The sequence below is a fragment of the Microchirus variegatus genome (assembly GCF_963457635.1).
Source record: "Microchirus variegatus genome assembly, chromosome: 16".
Classification (NCBI taxonomy): Eukaryota; Metazoa; Chordata; class Actinopteri; order Pleuronectiformes; family Soleidae; genus Microchirus; species Microchirus variegatus.
Window position 1 is genome coordinate 24,532,840 of NC_139817.1, and position 12,316 is coordinate 24,545,155.

The window sequence follows — 12,316 nt, forward strand, 5'->3', positions numbered from 1 at the left end:
ACAATTACAACTGTATTATCTGAAAGGGGGAAAACTGCATTTTGGCTTAATGCAGCAAAAATAATTATTCTGAAATTAAGTTTTTAAAGACACGACTGGCCAATCCTGTGCCGAGTCCCACCTCAACAGAGAAGATTAGTGTTGGCTGCAGGCAACAGGGATTGTGCTGATTGCAATCCACGAAGGCCACAAAGTCTCAGCAGCTATGGGTTTGTTTTGCTAACAAGCACGCCCATACAGCATGGAACACCTGCTTTAAGCAGCTCTTCTTTTTAAGGAAACTTGTTTGCTATACATTGCATAATATCACCAGGTGGAAGTTGTGGCCGAGTATTTAAAACCAGTTCACATAACCGACACGAGAAGGGTTTTAAGTCGCAGTACGATTTGAACGGGTTGTAAATATCATTATTAGACGCGCAGAACAATACAATATATAAACAATCCAAGACAATATTTGGCACTCTAAATTGAATGTAATAACTTTAACAACTATACACTACAGTGTCCGTCCTTCCCTTAGAATGTTTGAGGATTCATTCTGCAGAGTGATGAATGATAAGAGAACACTTTCACCTTCATCGGCTATCACCTTAAATCTGAGCGTACGGTGTTTACGCATGAGTGGGATTTACTACATCACCTACATCTAGTTTGGTGGTCGAACCTGGGCCAATTTGCAACCTGATGCCTCCAGTGCACCCACAGGGTCAAGGTTGTTTTTAATACTCTAATATCCTGACACTATTATTTGAAACTATGCAAGATTTGTCCCAAAAATTGTGATTCATGATATTAATGTAATAATTAAATGAATCTGCTTTAAACTCTTAAAATGGCGATTGAGACACTGCAAACACTTATTATGTACATGTTATATACACACACACACATTTTGAGTCTGCTAAAAAAATGCTTATTTGACAATGCACATTCTCTATTTAACTCAGACTTGGTATAGGTTATGAAAATTTGACTGAGCAGAAACAGATATATCATCTTTTCAACATCACTTAGACTACACAGAGCTCTCTGTCCCTGCTTCAGCTTCCCGTTTCACCTTCTCCTCCAAAAACTAGATGTATAAAATAGGTAGTTCTTTGGCGAGGGAGCAACAAATGTGTAATGTCGGTCATGTAAGTTGTCGCTTTATCTCACTTTTGTTGCAAAATCACGAGAGCATTAACATGAGTGGTAATTAAAACAACCTTGCCCTAAAAGCAAACAAAGCCCCAGGACACAAATAATTTAAACATGCAATGAAGTTAACTAACCAGGAGCTGCACATATTCTTCATCTAATGATTTTAGTGAATCATTTTAACTTCTAGTGCAGTACTTGGAAATTAAGAGGCTATCCTATTATAATGGTGTCACAAATTCACTGTAAAAGATTGGGATAGCTTAAGCCCCACATCCACATCTCCCAACACGATATAAGTGATATAATCAGAAACCCTGAGATCTCGTCTATATAGTCGTCTGTGTTTGAGCACAGCCTGGGCTGACTAATCGGATTAAAAATATAAGACCTCATACAGGGTCTGATGGCATCTTAGGGATTAAGTACAGTGTTAGTGACTCCTGCCCTGTTTCTGAGGCCAATAGCTCAGTCTTCTGACTCCAACAGAGCCAGAGTTTTGAAAAACATACTGGGAACTAAAAGGATTAATACCAGAAAAAAAAATCCTCAACCTCAGTTTCGAAAATAAACTAGACCGAAATGGTGACTCACTGTGCTGCAGTGCATACCAGTACATATCAACCTGAATCTGTGCACAGTCGTCAATCATAACAGTAACAGAGCACAATACAAGCAGCAATACACTAACCGACCTCTTTATTAGGTACATAGGACACCTAATAAAGTGCCAGAGGTCGTATGCTGCAGTGGCCCATCTGCCACGTTTAACGTTTTAATGTGCATACATTGCAACATACAAGCGTGCAGCCATATATATATATATCTCAGTCTGGCCATTTCCTCTGACCTCTGGCACCAACAAGGAATTTGCAGCCAGAGAGCTGCTGCTTACGGGATATTTGACTGTAAACCCTGGAGAAGGTTTTTGCGCGACAATCCCAGTGGGTCAGCAGTTTCTGAAATGCTCGTGCAGGCAGTGTCTGCCTGGCACCAGCAACCATGACACATCCAAAAATCACCTTTCTTCCTCATTCTGATGCTCGCTTTGAGCTTCGGCAGGTCGATCGTCTGCATGCCTAATATATCCAGCGGCTGCCATGTGATTGGTTGATTGTTTCAGATTTTATAGATTATAGATTATAAAAAGAGATAGTTGAGGGATACAGGTTTGAACAAACAGCTGAGGTATTTTCAGCTGTGACCTGAGATTCACACCCAGGAAAACTGTACACTAGGTGCATTCACTCTGAAGTGTACCACGACTGCTGGACACATTGTCTGTAGCTTTAAGCACAAAGGTGAGTCAGAACGATAACTGATGAGCAGCCAGTCTGCGCTTGGCCGTAAAAGTGTTGCAGTAAACCAGGAAAGGATTGAGCGAACAGCACTGCTTCATTTACCTTGAGGGTGTGGAGGTCTACCTGAACATGTATTCACTGTGGTTTACAAGATACAGAAAGGTGGCTGAGCCACACCTGAGTGTACGGCAGAACACAGAAATACGTGTCGCTAAGGGTAATACGCAATTGTGATTCTCAGTGATACTGCCATAATTATAAAACCATGTTTTTAAACACACTAGCAGGGGCCTTCTGACTATTTTGGTTCCAAAAACACAACATTGTACACTCTAAATTGACTGTCTAGAATGTTTGTTTGTCTCTATGTTGACCTGTGATGGATGGACTGGACCTGTTCAGAGCGTGACCCCCCCCCCCTCGCCTTTCGCCCTATACCAGCTGGCTTTGGCCCCAGCGCCCCCCACTATCCTCATGCAGAGGATAAAGTGGTAGAATATGGATGGAAAATAAAAGAATCTTAAAGGTGAAGTAAGTAGTTTATAGTGCCATCTAGAGGAGAGCTAGCTGAAATTTACAACAAAGAACTGCTCCTCTGCTCACCCCCTCCCTTCCCTGAGCGCTACGGTGTCCTCAGCAGGTCAAATGTCGTCCTCGTCGTCTTTCTCCGTGTCAGCTTGAGAGGGCGAGTTACCGCGGCCGTAGCAGACGAAGCGGAGAGAGTGGAGGCGGGACTTCCGCTACAAGTAAAGCGACGCTTGATTTGTTTTTCTCGCGTTTGTCCTTACAGGCTCCCGTAGAAACATGGCGTCTCGCTGCTAACAGTGGCTATGCAACCGTGGCCCGCGACCGTGTTATTTTACATGACTTTTTGAAACACTACGAAAATGAAACAAAAACTATTATACAGCGACTAGACAATGCAGGAGCACATAATATGTATAAAAAAGTGGATTTTGGGTCATATAAACCCATAAATACTACACAGTGTCCCTTTAAGTGAGATCTGATTCATGAGGTACTGGAATGACATGGTCAACATAGCACAGGACTGGTATCAGGAGAAACTCTCCCACGGGATATACTGTACATCAGTATCTGCCAAGAGAAGGTGGTGTCAAGCCATCATGTAATTTATCTTATTCTGGAAAGTTTTCCTACGTTTTCTCTCATCCTGATCATGGAAATTCACCTTATTTTAACTGGTGGTGTGTGTGTTATTGGCCCATCCTTCGCCCCGAGTATAAAGTTCGTCAGCACTTGTGTAAACACTGAGGGCAGCAGTGTCTGCCATGTGGAGCCTGCAGGAGACCTGGAGGGGGTTTGAAGGGACCTTCCAGCACAGTGACGATTTAAAAGTCCAGCGTAACTTTAACAAGAACAGCAAAGACTGCTATGGCTATTGAAGTCGTCGGGTCTTTGACGCTGTATTTATCTCATTGTGGACACACGGCCAGTCATCTTAGTACACATATATAAAATATATATAACATTCCCGACACAACAAGGAAAAGCAAGTTCCATAAAGTGAGTTGGACAAGTGTGTGGACACACACACAGGCACACACACCACCTCCAACAACAACAACAACAACAACAACAACAACAACAACAACACCGTGGACTTTAAACTTTAGTCCCGCTTTTCCTTGAAGTTAGTGGGTGTAGTTTCTGGGAGTTGACTCGGAGAGTTCTCCACCGCCACTACCAGGCAAAACGCACGCAGCTTAACAACCGTGTGTGTGTGTGTGTGTGTTTGTGTGTGTGTTTGTAACAACTTACCGACTCCGTACTTCTCCTTTTTAGTAGGAATCCAACGGGTCATTGCGGGGGTTAGGGTGTGGAACTGGCGGTATTCAATAAATAAAGTATGTACAAATGCTGGACGAGGACGGGCGGTGGTGCACTCCGGCGATCCGAGGTCTACAGTTCCGCCATCATGACTTGTAAACGGGGAGGGGAGGGGAGGAGGAGGAGGACAACACACACACACACACACACACACACACACACACACACGCACGCACGCACGCACGCACGCACACACACACACACACACGGTTGGGAAAGGAGGATAGGCGTGAACCACAAGCTTCGCAGGTTCGACTACCCCCACCACACACACACACACACGTGTCTCTCTATAATTGTGAGGACACTACTCACTGTAAAAACTAAATGCCTAACCACATTCAACCCACTGACTACAGCCACTTTGACAGGTCGCAGTAGAAAAATCACAGGTGTAAATAATCAATATAAAGGAATACTTCACCGATTTGCATTTATCTTTGTATTACTACGATAGCGGTAGACTTTTTTTTGAAAATGTTTTGTTTTTCCCAACCTCAGTTTCTCCTGAGCTGAGAAATATCTTCATTCTTTTTTTTTGTTGCTATGTGCCCACCTGGTCCTGTTAGCATAAATGCTAGCAAAGATGGCGGACATTGTTTACATTCTGGGAATGAGGTGCCAGGCCTAAAAAAGTGCGGAATTGACAATAATGACAATATTTTTCGACTGAGATTGGGAAGCATTTTTCAAATTTTTCAAAACTACTATGATAATAATATACTTTTTCCTGTTAAAACATGTCAACATTGCTCCAGCCTATGCCTTAACCCTCATAAACCCCCTGTGAAGTTGTGAGGACCTGCTAAAAATGTCCTCATAATGTCAACCTGTCCTTACAAAGATGGCTTCGAGCTAAAACACACACACACACACACACACACACACACACACACACACACACACACACACACACACACACACACACACACACACACACGTGTCTCTCTATAATTGTGAGGACACTACTCACTGTATTTCCTCGCCCCTTAACCCCTCAACTCTAACCCTAATCTCAACTAAATGCCTAACCACATTCAACCCACTGACTACAGCCACTTTGACAGGTCGCAGTAGAAAAATCACAGGTGTAAATAATCAATATAAAGGAATACTTCACCGATTTGCATTTATCTTTGTATTGCTAGGATAGCGGTATACTTTTTTTGTAAAATGTTTGTTTTTCCCAACCTCAGTTTCTCCTGAGCTGAGAAATATCTTCATTCTGTTTTTGTTTGTTGCTATGTGCCCACCAGTGACACTTGGTACTGTTAGCATAAATGCTAGCAAAGATGGCGGACATTGTTTACATTCTGGGAATGAGGTGCCAGGCCTAAAAAAGTGCGGAATTAGCATTGCCGCTTCAAGCCTCGGAAGTGTCACTGGTGGGCATGTAACAAAAAAAAAAGAATGACAATATTTCTCGACTGAGAATGGTGAAGCATTTTTCACATTTTTCAAAACTACTATGCTAATAATATACCTTTTCCTGTTAAAACATGTCAAAATGGCTCCAGCCTGCGCCTTAACCCTCATAAAGTTGTGAGGACCTGCTAAAAATGTCCTCGTAATGTCAACCTGTCCTCACATAGAAACACACACAACGTCTCTCTATAATTGTGAGGACACTACTGTATTTCCTAGCCCCTCAACTATCTCAACTAACCACATTTAACCCACTGCAGCCATTTTGACAGGTCACAGTAGACAAATCACAGGTGTAAGTGATCGATTTAATGGTTCTGAGTTGTGTTGAGCTTCTTCAGTTTCACACTGGTTCACTGTCTCACTGTCCTGACCAGAGCAATAGTTTATGTGGTGAGTAACACCTGTTAAAACATGTCAAAATGGCTCCTTCCCAAGTCTTAACCCTCATAAACCCCCTGTGAAGTTGTGAGGACATGCAAAAAAAAAGTGTCCTCACAATGTCAACCTGTCCTTACAAAGATGCTTTCAAGCTTGAAACATGTCCACACAACACACACACACACACACACACACACACACACACTACACTCATTTCATCAAGGGATTGTCTCCGAGAAGCTTATTCTGCCCTAGACACCAGTCAATCGATACCTGTAATAATTCCCCATAAATCCTCCAATGAGCTTAAATTGAATTCAGAGAAATTATAGTGCGAGTGACTGAACTAGTCCTCGTTCTGCTTCAAGGACTCCTGATGGCATTCACTTCACTTGCACCACTCCTGACACAGACATGGACAGAGGGAGCAGGGTATAATTATTCCAAACCGGGGTTATAAATCACACATGTGTCATAAATAAATGATCACCAGGTTATTGTTTTTAATTTAAAATGAGATTGAATTGCAAACTCCACCGCTGCCTCTCACACTGACTGATTTACTGGGCCCCTGCACTGTAGCCTCGGGGAGTACAAATGGACTGGACCTGGCTGTGAGTGGGACATATCATCCAGAAAAGATGATGATTTCAGACTCGTGTTATGCAAGCAACACAAATTATTGTTTACTGAGAAAAAAACATATGGCCAAAACAACTGTGTCCAGATTCATCAATGCGGGTGTTGGCTTTAATTTAAACGTCACTTAATCATGGTCGGTATATCATAATTTGAGCTCGCCACCTTCCTTCTCTGCCCAGTAAAGTAATTTACAGCTGCTGGCTGAGATCTGGTAACCCACTTAGCTTCGCGTTTGCCCGTGGTGTATGCATGTAAGCGTCTTCTGCTGCCACTGGTCGGCCAAATGGTGCTGTCAATAACGTGCAGCCATCCGACGCTTACTGTTGTTGCCTTTGAGGGGAGGATGTCCAATGTTTTCCTCCCATCTATTGTGTTTTTGGCTGCTTCAAAACACAGTACGTGGTGAATTAGTACATGCACGACACATCAGTCTGACTGGAAGCTGATACTGTTGTGCTGTTTTGCAGCATAGATCTATTGAGCATATGGCCATCGCAAAAGAGCATCACGAGAGGCTTTTTGTTTCTGGCTAAAAATAAAAGTAAGGGCAAAACTTCCAAACTTCTGCTTGCAGATAATGACACTGCGCTTCTTCCCCATCACAAAAATAAAACACAGAAATTTGATGCAGCATATTTTTGACAAACTGTGCACAGCTAAATGACTGAAGCATTTCAGAGTGTGTCTCATAAATCAGCAAGATATGCATTTTGATAATATGTGTAGAATTTTCAGAATTAGGCATTTAGTTAACCACATGTATTTCTGCAGGAGCTGTAGGTTCTTGTCAGTGGTGAATATTTCATTTTATTTTATTTTAAGGGGGCTCAGATCTGCTCATACCCATTCACCCCTCTCAGATCTCAGATTTGAGCTGTCCAAAGTAAAAAAAAAAACAACAACACAAAAGTCAAATCTCTAAGACAATATTGCCATCATCTGACTGCATAGTGCTATTGCATACAGAGGACTGTTATTGTTTTTATGCCATAGATTTTTTTTAAAATGTTTCAATAACTTCACACTTGACTCTTCTCTCCATAGAACAGCATTTCTCAATACTGCCCTGCACGTTTTTTAGAACACACCTGGTTCATATAAATGGCTCGTTATCGGGTGTCTGCAATGCTTGCTGATGAGCTGACCATTTAAATCAGGTGTTGTGGAGCAAAACAGGGGTCGCCAACCTTTTTGAGACCGAGAGCTACCTGAAGGGTAAAGAATAATATGGAGGGCTACCATATAAACATTTTATGCACCATTTTTTTTTTTTACCATTTAAATGATTCATATTATGCATTCGATTGCATACACATTAATTCCAGTGCTTACTCCTAACAATATCAATGATATTTTACTGAGTGATCATATGGATATAATAAGTAAGGTGCACCATATTGGCTGCCTGCAGGCTACCAGGTGCCTGCGGGCACCACGTTAGTGACCCCTGATCTAAAACATGCAGGGCAGTGGTTCCCCAGGACCAGGATTGAAAAACCCAGCTATAGAAGTATCACATGATAGCGTCGTGATTGTGGTTTGTGTTTGTTTGCCTTGGATTAAGTGTGTGACAGACAGCTTAACTAGCAAAGTGGAGCTCCTATTCATTTTGGAGTTGAATGCTCCATAAGCAATATAAGTATAGTCCATCTCAGCATGCTATCACGAAATGCCCAGTCCTCGTGTCAGATTGATTGTCATATCATATCAGACACTGTTCATTCAATCTCCCTGGTGAGGCGTAGTAATAATGAATAGCAATATGAAAAGGAAAAGAAAAGAGTAAAGTCCACCTGCCATCCTGCACTCAAAAGCATTTGTTTACTGTGTGTGTGTGTGTGTGTGTGTGTGTGTGTGTGTGTGTGTGTGTGTGTGCAGGCTTGACTGCATGTGCTTCTCTCTGTTTGTTTTATTTTTATGGGAGACACAAAAGATGAAGCACAGCACGCATTCCATATTCATGAAATGCACCACATAAATAAAACTTGACCCGGCTCCGCCGTTATTCTGTGGCTAACATTTGTAAAGTCAGTGGACTGTAAAGGTAAATGGACTGCATCTTTATACAACTGCTCTATAGTCTTAACAACCATCTTCACGCCACAAATCACATCCGCACATTGAGGAGCTGGGGAGTCATTTAGAGTCCGGCACTCTTGCTCACACTGGCGGCGGCAGAGAAGGAGCCAGGGATCAAACAACCGACCTTCTGATTGGTGAACATCCTGCTCCTGAGCCAAAGCCATCAACATATCGGAGCCTCTTCAAAGACGTTTGAGTGGTGGGATGTTCTAGCCCCCACTGAGGTTTTCAGTTTGTTACAATAAAAGCAGACAAAAGGCCTAATGGATTTATGAGTTGTCTGCCAGCACCACATAATGCCAGCGGCATAGTGCGCCTCAGCGTCCACCTGGCTGTCTGACAGTAGAACCAGGTAAAAAACAGTGAGGTGATGCTGTTCTCAAAGGTCACTGCACAAACACTCAGTATGCCACGGCAGAGGTTGTTTTGCAGTTGATTACTGGTGCAGGAAATCACATGTATACCTTTGTATTTTCACAGAATATTATGTTTTTTTCTGCTGTGTCTGCAAATGTTATATCAACACCCCTATAGTGAGTTTACTTATCTCACGTTGCATTGTCGGTTGTGGTTTGTTTGCGTAATCTCTTCAGAGAAAGTTTTCACGTGCAGCCTGCAGAAACACAGACGGCTTGACACGTTTAATGTGATCAGAGAAGTATCCTGCAGGTAAGTCAGGGTTACCATATTTATATCCTCACGTCTAACATCCAATTTGTAGGTTGTGATGCATGAGAAAGGATGTGCCCTGAGGAGCCTCTACCTCCATTTGTCTCCATCTAATGCGGTAAAGCATCCTATGTTACACCGTGTGTGTGTGTGTATGGACCCCAGGAAAAGCAATTATCTATTTTTAGCAGGAGAGTGCCACATCTTTAAATGAAACCATCTGATGTCTTTTGTCTTGTGGGCCAATGCAGAGGCTCATTTGACAGAGGCTTTTAATTAGGTGGCGCTCTGAAATCAGCAGAGGGAGCCACAACTCTTGTCTGAGAGGCTGCCTTTTCTCCGTGGAGACAAAGCGCGGCTGTGTGACAACCAGAGAGGCAAACTGCTGCATCGTGACCACCCAATCTGCAGTCTGGACCACAGCCCGAGCAGGACACTCCACCTTCAGTGTAAAAAAAAACCTCATCAGGATATTTAAGGGCTGCAGTGATAATAAGATAACATAAGATAACATAACATAGTGCTTTATTAATCCAACAATGAGGACATTTATGAATGAATATCATGAATGTATAGTATTTCTTGTGCTGGTATACGCATATACATTAAACCACAACATCCTGAATATCTTGTCTGCAGTAAAAATGAATTCTTCTTCCTCTGACACAGCCATAATTGCCGTGTTACAGCGTATTCTGTATATCCACCTGAAATGTAATGTAAAGCTGATATTCTCTTCCTCAGTGCTTTATAACTGTGGGACCAGATGCCAGTCTTCAGGTGTGCTGGTAATATCTACAGCGAGTTCAATGTCAGCTTATTTTAACAATGTTAAAAATAGCTGGAACACATAGTGTCATATGTAGGTGAGGTGGTTCAAGCTTGTGATGTATGGAGTCAAACCCAGGAGCTTTTACACTTTAAATAACCACAGCTATTTTAGTGTGAGTGTACAGTACAGACACTCGTTTGTGTTATCTTTTCCCAGGAATCAGGAGGCTGCAGCAGTTGCCTCCCCTCAGCTTTTTGTTTTTCATCTGAAGAAGGATGCATCTGGGAGAGCTGAGTGGGTCTCAGTGCTCTCTCTGACACGGTGTTTATGCCCACGTGAGGAGAGGAGAGAGAGTTATATACCAGTCTGTTACCACTGTAAATGTGACAGGTGAACAGGAGATGAATCTCAATATCTCCAGATTAAAAAAATACAGCTTTGCTTTAGTGTTTACAGGTGATCTGTGCCCTGACACACGCACACACAAAAGAATGCAGATTCCTCTAAATGTATGCGACACAAGTGCTCCGTGCACCTGAGGGAGTATCCACAGATCCTGCTGGTGATATACAAATGCACTGCGAGGAGCACCTTCTCTGCTTCGGCGCTCTCTCTGCAGCCAGTTTGTGCATTTAAATCCTGCATTAGTGCACTTTCAATCAATAAGAAAACATCTTACAATATTGCTCTCTGTCTTTGAGTGGTGAGAGGTATGCGTGAGTGGAGCCAAGTCCGCTGCAAGGTTGCGTGTCTAATGATTAAAGTGAGTGCTCTGCTGGACTGGCTCTCTACTCTTACTGTAGCATCTGAAAGCAACAGCATGGGGGGGGGGGGGGGGGATAATGTACAGGGTAGCTCAGGGCGGGGTGAACTGAGGACAAGGAGGAGGGAGAGGGACTGGAGGAGGAAGAGGAGGAGGCTGCACAGTGTGCAATCATCAGGGCATTTCCTTGTCACATGTGAGATTGGCTAGAGCATTTACTGTGTGCCAAAAATGCAGTTATTAGTATATATTCATTAACAGGTTTGTGTGTGTGAAATTCAGGACCGATAATCCTCATAAGGACCAAAACAAAACTCATTTCTGAGGCTCTGGAAAAGCACAGGTGTACTTATACTTTACATTGTCACATCCGGTAATCCTCATGGAGACCAAAACCTGGTCCTAATGAGGCAGAATTTCATTTCTGGGGAAGTGGTAACTAAGATTTGAACTGTGGTTGGTGAAGGTTAGGGATTGACAGCAACTGGTTGTGGCTAAGGTTAGGAATAATGCTTTGTTTAGATTGTCTGAGTGTGTGTGTGTGTGTGTGTGTGTGTGTGTGTGTGTGTGTGTGTGTGTGTGTGTGTGTGTGTGTGTGTGTGTGTGTGTGTGTGTGTGCGTGCATGTGTGTGTGCCTGCAGTCCCTCCACCACTTTGTTAGGTAAAAAATAGTCTGTCCTCTTTCAAGGTTTAGTGCTGAGACTGAGACCACCTTCCCCTGATTTGTCCTCAGTCTCTCTTTAACTCTCTAATATAATCATGAAATTGCTCTCTCTCTCTCTCTCTCTCTCTCTCTCTCTCTCTCTCTCTCTCTCTCTCTCTCTCTCTCTCTCTCTCCCTATCCTACTGCATGAGTTGACACTTGGCCAGATTCCTTGGCGCAGCAGACTCGCTGAGTCATAAAGGTTTCAGCGCTTCCTGATTTATGGACAGTGATGTGGGCAAGGTTGAGACGTGCAGGGAAAAACACCAGTGTCAGCTCGCCCATCACGCAGAGACTGTATCGGCACATCAGGACAGTGATGACCTGCTGACTCTAAATAAAGTCAAAAACGCTGCCGTAAATCACTTCTTTCAGACAGCTCGGCCAAGTCGAGAGGAATAAAATGAGACTTTATTGGCAGAGCATACCGACGATGAGAAGCCACATTCTGATAGGCAAAATTATATTTCATTATCAGTTGTATAATATAACCACTTTGGTAAGTTTTCCATTTCAACCAATCCAGACTTGCTGACTTTGCTGCAGCTCTCGTCCACTTTGATTCATCAATACGGATATAGAACCAT

At 42.9% G+C, this 12,316-nt stretch overlaps 1 protein-coding gene across 1 annotated transcript in view; it reads right to left on the reverse strand.

Annotated features, from left to right (window-relative positions):
- The window catches only part of dock5 (dedicator of cytokinesis 5), a 32,291-nt gene extending 27,934 nt beyond the window's left edge, over positions 1-4,357 (reverse strand). Inside the window, exon 1 of the mRNA XM_083903296.1 lies at positions 4,224-4,357. Within this exon, the coding sequence (XP_083759422.1) occupies positions 4,224-4,266 (43 nt within the window). The 5' untranslated portion in view covers positions 4,267-4,357. The remainder of the gene's footprint in view (positions 1-4,223) is intronic.
- Between the last annotated feature and the right edge of the window lie 7,959 nt (positions 4,358-12,316).